This window comes from Geotrypetes seraphini, chromosome 8, assembly GCF_902459505.1.
Source record: "Geotrypetes seraphini chromosome 8, aGeoSer1.1, whole genome shotgun sequence".
Taxonomy (NCBI): Eukaryota; Metazoa; Chordata; class Amphibia; order Gymnophiona; family Dermophiidae; genus Geotrypetes; species Geotrypetes seraphini.
Window position 1 is genome coordinate 120,919,301 of NC_047091.1, and position 16,751 is coordinate 120,936,051.

At 44.0% G+C, this 16,751-nt stretch overlaps 1 protein-coding gene across 3 annotated transcripts in view; it reads right to left on the reverse strand.

The window, feature by feature from the left end:
• CELF5 (CUGBP Elav-like family member 5) overlaps positions 1–16,751 on the reverse strand; it is a 94,820-nt gene that overhangs the window by 63,424 nt on the left and 14,645 nt on the right. For all 3 annotated transcript variants that reach the window (XM_033955023.1, XM_033955022.1, XM_033955035.1), the window contains exon 2: positions 11,854–11,936. In XM_033955023.1, coding sequence (XP_033810914.1) covers positions 11,854–11,936 — 83 coding nt within the window. The remainder of the gene's footprint in view (positions 1–11,853; positions 11,937–16,751) is intronic.

The window sequence follows — 16,751 nt, forward strand, 5'->3', positions numbered from 1 at the left end:
GTGCAACTGGAGCAACTGCCCCCCCTGGTCAGAGAGAAACCTAAGCCACTGCCTGGACTTTGCAGTCCCCAGTTATGTCTAACACCAGCTCTAGCAGGATATATATTTCAAATTTGATATATTCTAATCACAAAATAGAAATAAATTATTTGTTTCTACCTTTTTGTTGTCTCTGGTTTCTGCTTTCATCTTCTTTTCACTCTCTTCAATCCAGCATCTGCCCCTTCCATCTACTGTCTGACCTCTCCCCTTTCCATCCAGCCTATGCCCCCTCTCTCCTTTTTATATGATTCATTCCAACTTCACTGCTCTCTTCATTTTTATCTCTCCTACACCAGATCTAGCATCTTTGTCCCTCTCAATTTCTCTGCTGATCCCCTTCCCATCTCATTCCTGTCTCTCCCCTTCCCCTCCTCTAATCTCCCTGCCAGCTGTTACCTTCCTTTTTTATTCTCACTTCCCTTCTCCCCCTGTCCAGCAGTAACTCTCTTCCCTTTCCTTTCCCTCCTCCCCTCCCAGCAGCATCTCTCCTTCTCCCTCTCCAGGTCCAGTAGCAGCTGTCCCTTTTTTCCCCTTGCCCAGCAGCTTCCCAGACTCCTTTCCCAGCAGCATCTCTCCTTCTCCCTCTCCAGGACCAGTAGCAGCTGTCCCTTTTTTTTACCATGCCCAGCAGCTTTCTCCCCTTCCAGCAACTCTCCTTACTTGCCAGTGCTGCGATTCAGTAAGGCAGCCTCGGGTCCTTTGTTGAGTCGCCCCGCCTCTGAGGAAAGCGGAAGTTGCATCATCAGAGGCGGCCGACTCAGCAAAAGCTCCAAGGCTTCCTTCCTGAATCGCTGCGTTTGTAAGTAAGGAAAGCCGCTGGGAGGGGAGAAAGCACGGCTGTCGTAGGCTCCCCGTTATCTCTCTGGGCCAACACGAACTACAGCTCGTCGATCTTGACGGTTCTGCGCGGACCGGCAGGAAATTAAAGATGCTGATCTTGCCTGTGCGGACCGGCAGGAATTTTCTGCGGACCGACACCGGTCTGTGGACCGGCGGTTGAAGAACTGTGATCTAGAACACATGTGTCAAACAAAAGGCCCACAGACCGACAACATTGCCCATGGCTCCCCTTCCTGCTTTCCATCTGCTATGGTCCACCCAGGCGGAAACAGGAAGTTGCGTCATTGGAGACAGACCACAGTAGACGGAAAACAGGAAGGGGAGCCATAGGCAACATTGCTGAATTACTGCCAAAGCCGGCAGATTTTTCAATGTGACAGAAAGTGAGGGCAACATTGGACTGGTGCGGAGAGAAGGAGGAGGACATGCTGGGCTGAGGAGGAAGCCTCCTGGACTAACTGTGTTTTTAAAGTACGAAGAGAGAGGGTATTAAAAGCAGTTCCAGATTGGGCGTGGGGGAAGAGCTTATAGAGCCAGAAACAGAGGACAGAGAGAGAGAGAGGTAGTGGGCAATGGTCTGAAGTGAGAGAAAGAGGGAAAGAGATACTTGAAGGGAGAACTGCTGGGAAGCGAGAAATGGTGAACCTTGGGGGGGGAGGGAGGCAGGGGGAGAAATGAGATAGGGGGCAGTTGGAAAGAGAAAGGGAGAGAAGTTTGATCTGGGGATGGAAGGGAGGGAGAAATGTTAGGCCTGGGGTGGAAGGGAGAGAGAGATGAAGCATCTCATTTTTTCCTTCCATCTCATTGTTCAGCATTAAGGGGGGAGGGAAGTTTCAAGTTTATTTAAAATTTCTTATACCGCCTAATCAGATTTCTAGGCGGTGTACAATTTTAGAAAAAACAGATATTGACTATATATAATACAAATTTAAAATTAATAGACATCTTTAGGGGTAGTTAATACATCCAAGGACGCTTTAACCAAGAATAAACAGAAACAAAAGGAAAAAAGGTTGGAACTACAATATTATAGAGAAAGAGAGAACAAATTAAAGAAAGTACACTGGGAAGGGTTGCTGTGGTGGAGAACAGCATGTTTTGCCCTTAGAAGGACACGTGAGGTTTCAAAGGATTGACAAATAAAAATGTTTTTAACTTTGTTTTAAATTGATTTAAAGAAGATTCTACATGTAAATAGTTAGGGATAGAATTCCAAAGGGAGGGAGCAAAATGTTGGACCACAGGGAGAGAAGAGGAGAGATGTGGTAATGGGGAGTAGATAGAAGGAAATAGGAGGCTGGGAAAGGAGTGAGATGGGAAATGGGAGAGCTAGGGATTGAGAGAAGATGGAGAATTGAGAGGAAGCTGAAAATTTAAAAAGAAGAAGGGTGAAAAGAGGGCAAGATTTGAGTGGACAGAAGCAAAAAAGAAAAGATAAAGTTAAGAAAGCTGAATGGGAAAACCGATACGTTGGAGACAGGCATAAGGAGGGAATGAAACAAGAGAGAAGAGGAGAAAAAATGAACAGCAGACACTAGAAAGAGAATTAGTAGAAGATAGACAAAAAGCAGAAAGAGAAACTGGGACCAAGATGATGGAAAAACAAAATGACCAGACAACAAAAGGTAGAAAAAAAAATTTATTTTTTATTTTGTGATTACAATATGTCAGATTTGAAATGTGTAGCCTGTCAGAGCTGGTGTTAGACAGCAAGCGTGAACTAGGACCTAAAAGAGAGAGGAAAAGTCTTTTTTAAAATTTTGTTTATATGACAGAGCCAGCGTGGGGATGGAGAAATTGTAACCCTATACTGTACTTCTACTAAGACTAAGGGCTAGATTCATTAAGCCTACCAATCAAGTTCCTACCACTTAGTTACCCCTTTGTGACCCGATTTCCCTCCGACCCGATTCACTAACCTCTGTCCCGATCATCCTCCGATCTGCGCATGCAAATGAGGGGGGACGGCATTCAAATGTAGGCAGGCAGCAATTCACTAAAAAAAATGAGGGACACTGACTGGGCTAACGATCCACAAATAAGCGACTGCTGAGGACCAGTCGCTCAGGTCCTTTCCGACTGCCCTGCCTTCTGCCGCCCTGCTCTTTGCCCTGCTTCTCTGCTCTCTGCCCCGATCTCCTGCTCTCTGCCCCGATCTCCTGCTCTGTGCCCCGCTCTGATCTCCTGCTCTCTGCCCCGACTCTCCTGCCCTGCAATGCAAATCCGTGGTTTTAACCTGTGGGTTTAAAACGGGTTAAAACCACGGGCTTGCAAAGAAAAAAGAAGCAAAAAATAGTAAAGTTTTCTGCTCTGCTGGGCACGGAGGGCCAGTGCATGTGCAGACCATCTACAGAAGGTCTGCGCATGCATTGGGATCGCTGTAGAGCGATCCGGGTGGTCAGTTGGGGGTGTGATTCCGATCGCCCTCATTTGCATGAGGTCGATTCGTGAATCACCCCTCCCCCCGGCCATGGATCGGATTAGATTACTCACGGATCGGATCTGATCCGTGGCTTTAGAGAATCTGGGCTTAAGGACCAGATTCACTAACCTGCCCGATTCGGGCAGGTCCGACGAATTCAGGAAAGAAAAATATGCAGATGGGAGCGATCGGAGGAATGCCCCCATCTGCCTGCACGGATCACTGTTGTGCGATCCGCGCGCATGCGGACTATTTGTAGATGGTCTGTGCATGCTCGTCAGAGCTGCGATTTTTTTTTTTTTAACTTTTTACAGAACCTCTGGGCCGGCTTTTTTATTTTTCTTTTTCCCATGGTTTTAACCCGCTAGAAGCCCACAGGTTAAAACCACGGACTAGCACTGCGGGGCAGGCAGATTGGGGCAGCGGGAGGCAGATCGGGACAACTGGAGGTAGATCGGGACAACGGAAGGTAGATTGGGACAGAGGGAGGTAGATTGGGGCAGCGGGAGGCGTTTGGGCAGCAAGAGATCGGGGCTGATAGGACAGAGAGCAGGGCGGCAGAAGGTAGGGCAGCCGGAAAGGGCTTGAGCGACTGGTCCCCAGCAGTCGCTTCTTTTGTGATTGTCCAGCACAGTCGGTGTGCCTGAAAAATGAATCGCTGCTTTGCTAGATTTGCATGCCATTTCCCTAATTTGCATGCGTGGATTGGATCAGGTGCGGCCAGAAGGTTAGTGAATCGGGTCAGGGTCGTAAAGGGGTTGCAAACTGATCGGTTTGCTTAGTAAATCTAGCCCTAAGTATCTTAATAAAAAATCTGGCCCGCAACTTAGCCTGTGTTTTAGATTTCGGTCCCTTATATGATTGAGTTTGACACCCCTGGAATCCCTTCTAGATTCTAGAAGGTCAGATATACGAGACTCTACTGTATTCGATATTCAAATAGCAACAATAAAAGGGCATATGCCAGCTACTCTTATCCCATAAGAGCATACTCACTTCACTGTCAGTTAAGAGAGCAAATATTTGGCATCTATAAAAACGTATCTTCGGCAGTCTTCAAGTTAAGGCATTTTGGGTTATGATGTCAAGTTGCAACATTTCTAACTGGACATGACCTAGAACAGTGGTCTCAAACTCAAACCCTTTGCAAGGCCACATTTTGGATTTGTAGGTGCTTGGGAGGGCCTCAAAAAAAATAGTTAATGTCTTATTAAAGAAATGACAATTTTGCATGAGGTAAACTCTTTATAGTTTATAAATCTTTCCTTTTGGCTAAGTCTTAATAATAATAGTGTAATTTATAGCTAAAAAGACATATAATCAAGACTCTGTTTTATTTTTCTTTTGTGGTTATGATAAACATATCGAGGGCCTCAAAATAGTACTTGGAGGGCCACATGTGGCCCCCGGGCTGCGAGTTTGAGTCCACTGACCTAGAGTATTTATTTATTTATTGAACATATTTATATACCGCCTAGAATCTAGATGGTTTCCAGTATCAAACATTCATAAAATTCCATAAAATCCAAAGACAAAGTAACATTCATTATCTGTACTGTATATCCATAGAATCCATAGATATAAACAGCATTCATTATGGCAGCCATATGACAAGTAACATGGGAATTTTAGTATGTCTTGCATATAAGCCTTAACAAACAGTTGTATCTTTATTAGTTTCTTAAAGTTAACACAATCAGTACACAGTCTCAAATATCCAGGCAGATTGTTCCAAAGATGTACACCAGTGATACAAAACATTTTTCATTTTTCTAGTTACGTAGGGCTAGATTCACTAAAGGATTGGATCCGATCCATGAGGGATCCATGTCCAGAGGGCTGATTCACAAATCGCCCGCATGCAAATGTGGGTGATCGGAATCACTCCAATCGACTGCAGGGATCACTGAATAGCGATCCCGACGCATGCGCAAACCATCTTTAGATGGTCTGTGCATGCGCTGGTCCTCTGTGCCTGGCAGAGTTTTATACTTTTTTTTTGAGAGCTCGTGGTTTTAATCCACTTTAAACCTGCAGCTTAAAACCACGAGCTTGCACTGCGGGGAAGAGAGCAGATGGGGCAGAGAGCAGAGAAGCAGGGCAAAGAGCAGGGTGGCAGAAGACAGGGCAGTCGGAAAGGACCTGAGCAACTGGTCCTCAGCAGTCGCTTATTTTTGGATCGGTCAGCCCAGTCGGTGTCCCTCATTTTTTTTAGTGAATTGCTGCCTGCCTACATTTGAATGCCGTTCCCCCTCATTTGCATGTGCGGATCGGAGGATGATCGGGACAGAGATTAGTAAATCGGGTCAGAGGGAAATCGGGTCATAAAGGGGCCGCTAAGTGATCAGAACTTGAATGGTGGGCTTAGTGAATCTAGCCCATAGTGCACTCCCATTTCCTTAATTGCTGTTAATCTCATCCCCCCACCCTCTGATCTAATAAGAACATAAGAATAGCCTTACTGGGTCAGACCAACAATCCAGGTCACTAGTACCTGGCCAAAACCCAAAGAGTAGCAACATTCTATGCTACTGATCCAGGGTTTGCTCCATGTCATTTTCAATAACAGACTATGGACTTTTCCTCCAGGAAATTGTCCAAACCCTTCTTAAAACCAGCTACGCTATCCACTGTTACCACAACCTCTCTATCCATTAGAGCTGCCCGATTTCCGATTCAAATTGATTCACTGATTCACTTTGAGTGAATCAATTCAAATCAATTTTTTTTTAATTGGTCCCCCCTGATTCGGTGACTGACCCTTTCCCCCCTTGCCACCTAAAGCAGGAGCGGCAGTGCTGCCTCTTGCTGGCTGGCCGCTTCTGCTCCTGCTTTAGGGGGCAAGGGATGAGGGTCAGTCGGGAAGTGCTGCAGTCAGTGTCCTCCAGTTTCTACACCAGGGCCCCCCTCCCCCGAAGCCTGTCCTCCCCGAAGGCCTGCCCCCTGACCTCTTGCTCTATATTAACCTAATTACAGCAGCAGAGCAGCCTGCAGAGAGGATCGCCGGTACTGTAGCGATCCTTGCAGGCTGACATCGGGCTCTGGAGCTGTCCCTCCCTCTGCCGTGATCCTGCCCCTGACGTCAGAAGAGGGACGGGACTACGGCACAGGGAATGACAGCTGCGGAGGCCGATGGAAGCCTGCAAGGATCACTACAGTACTGGTGATCCTCTCTGCAGGCTGCTCCACTGCTGTAATTAAGTAAATGTAAGAGCGGGAGGCCAGGGGGTGCAGGCCTTCAGGGGGGGGGGGGACAGGCCTTCGGGGGAGGGGGGCCCTATTGTAGAAGTACATGGAAGGATGGAGGGAAGGGGGGTTCAAAGAGACATGCATATGCTGGACTGGTGGGGGGAAATAAATAGTGGGTCTAAAAACAGAGGAGAGGGAGAGAGATGGTGGACAATAGGATTTAGGGAGGGAAGGAACAGAAAGGGAGAGAAGCTGGACACAAGGGATGGTGTGGAGGAGGGGTAGGGGGATAGAGATACTGGATAGGAGGGTAGTTGGGAAGAGAAAGGGAGAACTCGTAGACCCTGGGGTGGTGGGGAAGGAGGGAGAGATGCTGGATGAAAGGGTAGTTGAGAAAAGGAGAGATGGTGGATGTGGGGATGGTGGGGTCCATCGCTGCAGCTGCAGGGATGGAGATGAAAAAAATAAATATGCCAGACCTCCGGGGGAGGGAAGAGAAACAGAAGGGGAGGACAGAAATGGAAGATGAATGGTTAGCATAGAGAAAGAAGAAAGAAGGAGATCCTGGCAAGCGAGTTATCAGAAGACAACTAGAGCCTAGGACCAACATGATTTGAATAATGACCAGACAACAAAAGGTAGAAAAAATAATTTTATTTTCTGTTTTGTGATTACAATATGTCAGATTTGAAATGTGTATCCTGCCAGAGCTGGTGTTAGACCGCGAATGTGAGCTAGGATTTAACAGAGAGAGGAAAAGTATTTTTTGTTTGTTTATTTTGTTTACACCACAGCACAAGTGTGGGTAGGAGAAGGCAAAGGGGGTGAAGAGGCTATAACATAAACCCACCAGGATATTTGAAAAAAACACCCAATTGGGCAAGAAAATCAAATTGAATTGAAAAATCGATGCAATAGGCTGAATTGAATCATTATTTTTTTTCCTGAATCGGGCAGCACTACTATCCACTCTTACCACAACCTTTAGCAATGCGTTCCAGAGCTTAACTATTCTTTGAGTGAAAAAATATTTCCTCCTATTGGTTTTAAAAGTAATTCCCTGTACCTTCATCAACTGTCCCCCTTGTCTTTGTAATTTTTGATGGAGTGAAAAATCGAACAAATTGTACCTGTTCTACTCCACTCAGGATTTTGTAGATGTCAATCATATCTCTCCTCATCTGTCTCTTTTACAAGCTGAAGAGCCCTAAACCTTTTAGTCTTTCTTCATACGAGAGGAGTTCCATCCCCTGTATCATCTTGGTCGCTCTTCTTTGAACCTTTTATAGTGCCGCTATATCTTTCTTGAGATAAGGAGACCAGAATTGAACGCAGTACTTCAGGTGAGGTCGCACCATGGAGCGATACAGAGGCATTATAACATTCTTAGTCTCATCCCTTTTTCAATAATTCCTAGCATCTTGTTTGCTTTTTTGGCCGCTGCCATACATTGGGCAGAAAGTTTAATTGCATTATCTACAATGACACCCAGATCCTTTTCTTGGGCACTAACGCCCAAGGTGGACCCTAGCATTTAGTAACTGTGATTTGGGTTATTCTTCTCAATGTGCATCACTTTGCATTTGTCCACATTAAATTTCATCTGCCACTTGGACTCCCTCTCTTCCAATTTGCCTGCAAATTTTCACAATCTGCATGCGTTTTAACAACTTTGAACAGTTTAGTATCATCTGCAAATGTAATCACCTCACTCGTCATTCCAATTTCTATATCCTTTATAAATAAGTTAAATAGCACCAGTCCCAGTACAGATCCCTGTGGCACTCCACTGTTTACTCTCCTCCATTGAGAAAATGACCATTTAACCCTACCCTCTGTTTTCTATCCGATAACCAATTTCTAATCCACAACTGAACTTTGCCATCTATCCCATTACTTTTTTAATTTTCTTAGGAGCCTCTCATGAGGAACTTTGTTAAAAGCGTTCTGAAAATCTAAATACACTACATCAACTGGCCCATCTTTATCCACATGTTTATTCACACCTTCAAAGAAGTCAAGCAAATTGGTGAGGCTAGATCTTCCTCGGCTGAACCCATGCTGAATCTGTCTCATTAAATCATGTTTGTCTATGTGTTCCATAATTTTATTTTTTATAATTGTTTCCACTATTTTGCCTGGCACTGAAGTCAGGCTTACTGGTTTGTAATTTCCCAGATCTCCTCTGGAGCCCTTTTTAAAATTTGGCGTAATATTGGCTGCCCTCCAATCTTCAGGTACTACAGACAATTTTAGCGACACTAACAGCAGGTCATCAATTTCATATTTGAGTTCTTTTAGTACCCTGGGATGTATACCATCCAGTCCAGGTGATTTGGCTTAGTACATCTTCCAGATTCACCAAGATTTCTTTCAGCTCCTCCGCATCATCACTCTTGAAAATCATTTCCTGTTCAGGTAGATCTCTTACATCTTCTTCCATAAAGACTGAAGCAAAGAATTCAATAAATCTCTCCGCTATGGCCTTATCCTCCCTGAGCACCCCTTTTGCTCCTTAACCATCCAATGGTCCCATGGATTCTCTCACAGGTTTTCTGCTTTGATGTACCTAAAAAAATTGTTTTATGGGTTTTTGCCTCTTTTGCAAATTTCTCTTCATATTCTTTCATAGCTTTCTTTATCAATGTCCTTCCAGATTTATAGATCTCCACAATGCAACATGCTAGGGCTGATCTATATAGAACCTGGTGGACTATTGTGAGGATTTTGTGCTGTACCCTCTGTTTTATTAGCAGCCAGTGAAGTTTTTTTAAGGCAGGTGACAAATGCGCCATTCTAGGTGTGTTTGTAATCAGCCTAGCAGCTGAATTAATTACCAACTGCAAGGCTTTATTCTTTGCCTGTGTCAATCCAAGGTAGAGTGAATTACAATAATCCAGTTTTGGAAAAGTGCTGGACTTTCTCCTCAGAGAAATAGCAGTACAGTATCCTGCAGGCATGCCTTGGCATTTTCTTTAGACATTAAAGCAATATGTTTTTAAAATTGTATCCATGCATTTTCTTTTACTAAATTCTGGGTTGTTTTGGTGAACATAGTGGGCCTTGACCCTGGAACCAATCCCCCATGTATTACATTGTTCTTATGAGACAAGTGGCTTCTACTCCCCTCACTTTTATTAGGGGATCAATTGTCCAAGGGCTTCTGATAATGCTCTCCAGCAGAACTTCCAAGTTATCTAGTTCCCAGAGGGAGATTTTAGGCCATTCCTGAATTTCTCACAGCTCTAACCTAGTTCATTCTGGCACCTGCAACACCAATTTCAGTGGGAAAAATTAGAGACTACAAACCCCACATTACTTTGGGATACAAGTTCAAAACCAGGTATGGGTAACTTGGCACCTCTGCTTCAGTCAAATGGCTGGCTTAATGGCCTATCATTTAAGAAATAGTGGAACGAAAAAGGCACTATTTCAGTACTGAGATACCCATCCACAAGAACCACCATTCCCTGCAACACCTCTGCTAATTCTTCCCATTTCTGCCTTGCAGCAGTCAGCACTGAAACCGTAGAGATGGCAGTTATACAGTTCCAGACTGAAGATTTTGGTACAGTCCTGAATTTCTGACCACCCCATCCTGGTGCATTGTGGGACTTGCAGCAGTACAAATCCCACACTATTTTGGGATGTAAGTTCAAAACCAGGACTGGTAAAAAAAAAAAAAAGTCTCAAACTTGGAACTGCGTAGCTTGGTATCTCTCTGGAGAACCTTCCTTCTACAAAACTGCAGCTCTGCTAACGCACCTAACTCCTTTCCTGTGATGCATCCTGTTATTCAGTTTCAGTAGACAGTAGTGGCATGACCATGCCAGTATTTCAGGAATATTGCTAAGGAAACACATACAGAGCAACACTTATAACTAACAGCACGGGAGTGGCTGTGCTTAAAATCCAAATGAATGGCACAGGGAAGCTACATGTATTGGCCAATGCTTTCACTAGGATAAGTGGTGTAAATTAGTCATAAACTTGGTAATAAAATACTAAGGGCACCTGGCTGTTGGATTTAATATTATCTAAGAATCAGAAGATAAGCAATGAAACTGCCTAATGGGAGTGATAGATAGCAGCTGGTACTTTTAATACAATATGGAGGGCATAAGAACATAAGAACATAAGAACTGCCATCTCCGGATCAGACCCATGGTCCATCGAGTCCGGCGATCCGCACACGCGGAGGCCCAGTCAGGTATACACCTGATGTAGTTTTACCACCCATATCCCTCTATGCCTCTCATAAGGAGATGTGCATCTAATTTGCCTTTGAATCCTAGCACAGTGGATTCCTTAATAACCTCCTGTGGAAGAGCATTCCAGGCGTTCACCACTCGCTGCGTAAAGCAGAACCTCCTGACATTTGTCCTGGACTTGTCCCCCCTTAGCTTTAAACCATGTCCTCTTGTCCGTGTCACGTTGGACAGTGTAAATAATTTGTTTTTCTGCTCTATTTTATCGATGTCTTTCAGTATTTTGAACGTCTCTATCATGTCCCCTCGCAGCCTCCTCTTCTCAAGGGAGAACAGTCCTAGTTTCTTGAGTCGTTCCTCATATTCCAAGTTCTCCATACCTCTTATTAGCTTCGTTGCTCGTCTCTGCACCCTCTCCAGCAGTGGTAGGAAAGGGGTTAATGTAAAAGAAATGGGGGGGAAGGGAGGGCAGCAGGCTAGGGAACTGAACAAATTGCAATGGGGCAGACTGTGGATGGGTCAATTTGGGCCTATCTTCCGCTGTTACTATAATGATCAAATTATTCTAAATCATAATCAATGGGGTCGTTTTAGGGGATAAAGTAGAGTTCACCAGGCACATTATCATGACCACATTCCTCTCAGGCATGATCAAAGCAGGACCCACTCTTTTAATGCTCAGCCTTATATTACTAGCATGGCCCCTCGAGCTCAATAGTTAGCCTTTGCTTGCAAATGATCAGATCATAGTTTCCTGTTGGGGAGCAAACTCTGAAGCTTTAGCAATTGTGAAAGAAAGCAAAAGCCAAAAGCTGTCCCTGCGTTTCTGAAAGTGTTTCTATGGCAACCCTGCTGGGAGATAATGCCCATGCATCAGCCAATAAGAACATATACGTCACCTGTTAACATTCAGCCAAGGTATAATAACGCGCACCCCAAGCTGTGTCGTATGTCAGGTTTAGCTATGATTTGGTACAAGTGATTTTTGCACCTCAGTGTGACAAGATCTTACACTAGATACAGACCTAATTCTTGGAACCCCCAACCTTAATTGCTTCCTGCAGAATGCAAGACCTAGACAGAATGTAAGAGTCACGTGTTTAAGAGCTGGGACAAGAAACCATAGTGCTCTGTTCACTAGGATGCACTCACCCCTGGCAAAGTCTTCTGCTCATGCAGTGCAGTCTGGGCTTTGATAGCAGAGTCTCTGGCACAATAGGTCAGGAATGCACAGCCTGCAGGAGACAGAGACCTTTCACATGTAAGGAGATGCACCACCAAGCTGGATGTAATAACATTAGACCCATGAGACTGAAGGTTAAACCATTCCTGCCCCCCCCCTCCCCAGGCCCTTTCTGAATAATACATGAAGCTAATTTAAGACTGCATGTTTTATATGTCCACATCAGTATGCATGTTTATAAATAGCTCTCAGTGCGGTATACATATATTCATTCAGTTTTCTATACTGTTATTTCAGGGGAGCTCAGAACAGATTACATGAGTTTATTCAGGTACTCAAGCATTTTTCCCTGTCTGTCCCAGCAGGGTCACAATCTATCTAATGTACCTGGGGAAATGGGGGGGGGATTAAGTGACTTGCCAAGGATCACAAGAAGCAGCACAGGTTTGAACCCACAACCTGAGGGTGCTGAGGCTGTAGCTTTAACCACTGCGCCATCCTCTCCCCATGTCTACGCACATCTCTCTCGCAGTAGCCATAGAAACATAGAAGATGACGGCAGAAAAGGGCTACAGCCCATCAAGTCTGCCCACTCTGCTTACCCACCCCCTGTCTATGCCCTAATGACCCAATTTCCTTATCTTGACCCTCGTAGGGATCCCACATGGGTATCCCATTTATTCTTAAAGTCTGGTACGCTGTCTGCCTCGATCACCTGCACTGGAAGCTTGTTCCAATGATCAACCACTCTCTCTGTGAAGAAATACTTTCTGGTGTCGCCATGAAATTTTCCGCCCCTGAGTTTGAGCGGGTGCCCTCTTGTGGCCGAGGGTCCCTTGAGAAAGAAAATATCATCTTCCACTTCGACACGTCCTGTGAGGTATTTAAATGTTTCGATCATGTCTCCCCTCTCCCTACGTTCCTCGAGAGTGTAGAGCTGCAATTTGTTCAGTCTCTCTTCGTACGAGATCCTGCCTCAGTGATATGGACCCACAAAAATCCCCAACATGGAAACATCTTGAAAGATGACCCTTAGATGATCAGTGCAGAGCATGGCCTCCTTTATCACAGATTCATAAATGTAGGTTTACATACGAGTTCCACATGTAGGTTCCTCTGTGTGGTACTCACTCAAGCATAGATTATATATGCTGTGTGTTACTGTGCCATGCACATTGGGCATTCACAGAGTATTCCTCTGTAAAAGCATGCTAGAATGTCCCACCCTCCATCACTTTCTTCACCTAGTGAAAATGGCTTTTCTTGAAACTTTAGAATGCAGAAAATGATGCCGCTTATCTATCATAGGTGTTGCTTGAAAATAGAGGAATCACCAGTCACATTGAAGGGTGATGCCATTTTATAAGTTCAGACATGGAGCAGAGATACCAAGGGGGAGTATTTTTTTCAATCAAAGATTTTGAACCCACCTCCCAACCCAGCTCATGTTCCCACTCCACTCCTTCTGTAACACTTTTCTGCCAGCTCTGGAATCCTGAACAGCTTAAAATCTGGCAGCTGAAACTTCCTCCTGTTAATCTCACAGCAAGATGCAAATCGGTTGTGAGATTTGAAGCTGTTTGTAATCAAGTGCAGAAAGAGAAAAGGCTAAGTAGGAGAGGTGGACCTAAAATGATGGGAATTAAGGTGTGTGTTAGAGTCTCAAGCATTTGGGGAAAAGGAAAGTGAAGCCAAACTTAACCTGAAGTCCTGGTAACTTCTATCTGTGGCCTGATAAGACTCCCACATTCTCCAATTTGGCTCTGCCAGAGGCACTCCAGAGGTAGAGTGGCTTGGAGGTGTAGTAAGTATGCTAGAGAATGTGGCTGCAGTGGTTAGCATATCCGGGTTTAAAAAAGGTTTGGAGAAGTTCATAGCCTGCTCTTAAGACAGAAATGGCAGAAGCTTACAAATTGTTTATGTATGGAAGGTTAAGGGACTTGTTGCCAGTGCTATGATGGTCCCTATTTACAACCGGCGCTTGTACTTTTATTAGTACTTTTTGCACAGATCGGTTGGTGACTGAGCACTTTATTAATATTTATTGGCACTTTATAGCATTTTTTGCACTTGTATTTTTTTACTTAACTTGTGGAGTATTTTTATTGAAGATGTATTTGTTTAAGGTATTGAAGATACACCTATGGTCTGGCTGCCCTGGGTAGGTCTACTCTTGTTATCAGAAGCCAAGCAGGGTCAGACCTGACTAGTACCTAGATGGGGGAACACTGGGGAATACCAGGTGGTGTAGCCTGCAGGGCCCTATGTTGGGCAGCAGCAACATAGTGGAGCTAGACACCGTGCAGGAGAAGGCAATGGCAAACCTCTCCTGTACTCTGCCTTGAAACATCACAGGGAGGATTCTTCACTGTGCATGCAGTCATGGGTCAGTTGTTGACTCAAGGCATATATACACATTGACGATATCTAAGACTGTATGCCTTCCTATAGCTTGGGCATACTATTTCCTACTGTTTAAGAAAAAAAAAAAAAATCATCTAACAGCATTGCTGGGAATGTTTCCCAACTATCTTTCAATTCTTTGAATATTTTGGAATTTTTGGAGATATCTAAAACATAAATTAAAAAAAAAGGAAAGAAAAAAACTAGACAGTGGCATCCAAGTCCTTCACATTCGGCAGGAGATTTCTGATTTTGGGCAGAGATGGCCTTCTAAAGCCAGGAGTCTCCTGTTCAAGGCAGGAGACTTGACAGGTCTACATGGACCCATTTCCGTCCCCTCCAAAATTCAAAAGTTCCTCTGGTCACATCTAACAATTCCACATAGTGCCCAGTTCTCTTATTATGCTAATAAACTTTTAGGCATTACTCTTGACAGTAAATTTTCATATCATTCTCATATCAGCACAGTCGTCCAGAAATGTTTCTATAGATTAAGAATGATTCGTTCCCTTTCTAAGTTACTGGAAGCTGCCGCATTGAAAACTTTAATTCACTCATTGGTTATTTTGTGTTTAGATTATTGTAATGCCCTCTATAAGGGTATCACAAAAAAGGAGATCAGACGAATACAGATCATTCAAAATACCGCTATTAAAATCATTAGCGGGGCAAAGAAATATGATCACGTCACCCCTCTTTTAGTCGACGCTCATTGGCTGCCAATCGAATACAGAATTAATTATAAAATTTTACTTTTAACATTTACAACTAAAATGAATAACCAACCTGATTTTATTAACAGTCTTTTAATTCCGTACGTAACAACAAAATCCCTTCGTTCCACTTCTCAAAATCTTTTAGTTATACCATCATTAAAATCAATAAATACTTTACGCACCAACAACTTTGCTGTCACTGCCCCTTCTCTTTGGAATTTACTGCCTATAAATCTCCGTAACGAATTAGATATAAAACAATTTAAAATAGCACTAAAAACATTTCTATTCCGAGACGCTTTTTGTTAAATGGCCACTTTCTTTCTTTTCCTTTTTTAAACAATTTTTTACCTAACCTACTGTTTTAGCCTTTATGACTTAACTATACTATACTTATTGTAGTTCCTCCCCATCTGCCCTTTTGTTGCCGTATGTTTGAGTAAGTCATTTGTCTTCCCTGTTTTAATATGTTTAATCTGTTTTTGTGTAATTTTATTATGTTAACCGCTTAGAAGTTGGATTAAGCGGTCAAACAAATTTTTAATAAACTTGAAACTTGAAGAGACCCAGTGCTGATTATTAAGATGTTATAATGGGTATTATGTTGACACTGTCAGTAGCATATAGTACTATGACATACTGTAATGTGTACTATTATTTGAATGTTTTCTTCTGTTGTAATTGTTTATTGCCTACGTCTGAAATGTTCATCTTGGGTGAATTTCTTCAAAAAATCCGCTATAATAAAACCCTTAGCGCTCATGCGCAGTTGAAACTTTGTGCGGCCGTGATCCCTGATCCATGGCTCCGTGTCGCCGCATGCGCAGTAGGAGCCTTCGGCGGTTTGCGAAGTGTACGGCGGTTTCCCCAGCAACGTTCCTGCCCCGATCTCCGACGCCAGCTGACTTCTGACGACGCCTCTCCTTCTCACCCCTGGACCAGCAGTGGCAGCAATCGAGGGGAATTTGCTAGGCCAGCCCATTTCGATAATGTGAAGCGGGACGGCCTAGCAAAAACCCCGAGGCTGCCCAGCCTAGCGGATGCTGGACAGTGAGCAAGTAAGGGAGAAGGGCTATTGCTGGACAGGGGGAGCAGAGAAGCGGTGCTGCTGGACATGGGGGAGGTAAAAGTAAGGGAGAAGGGAAAACAGACAGGGGGCAGAGAGAAAGAAAGAAATGCCTAGGTCTACACATCAATTCTGGCACCCGTTAATGTAACGGGCTAAAAAACTAGTAAATACATAAAATGAATGAGGAAGGACTTGTGATTTCCATTATCTTCAGACAACCCTTTTTAAGTATGTAACTTTGACTGATATAAAGACAAGGCAAAATCACCCAGATAGGGTAAAGGGGATAGGACCACCTTTCTGTGTGGTTGCAATCAAAATGGTTTACATATTGTAGACAGATACTTATTTTGTGCCTGGAGCAATGAAATGTTAAGTGACTTGCCCAGTGGGAATCAAACTCACAACCACAAGGTCATTTCTCCGCTCCTAGCAGTCATTTTCAATAAAATTGTGGAAAAATCTCAGAACAATACACCAAGAGGATGCATTTTTTTTGAAAGACAACACAAAAAGTAATAAAGGACCAGTGTGTGTGTGTGTGGGGGGGGGGGGGGGGAGGGCAGCAAGCACTCAGAACTAACCTCCCCTTTTAGAAAACCGTAGCGAGGTTGGAGCTGTTAGCACCGAGGCCGGCGCTAAAAACCACGCTACAGTTTTGTAACAGGGGAGTAAACTT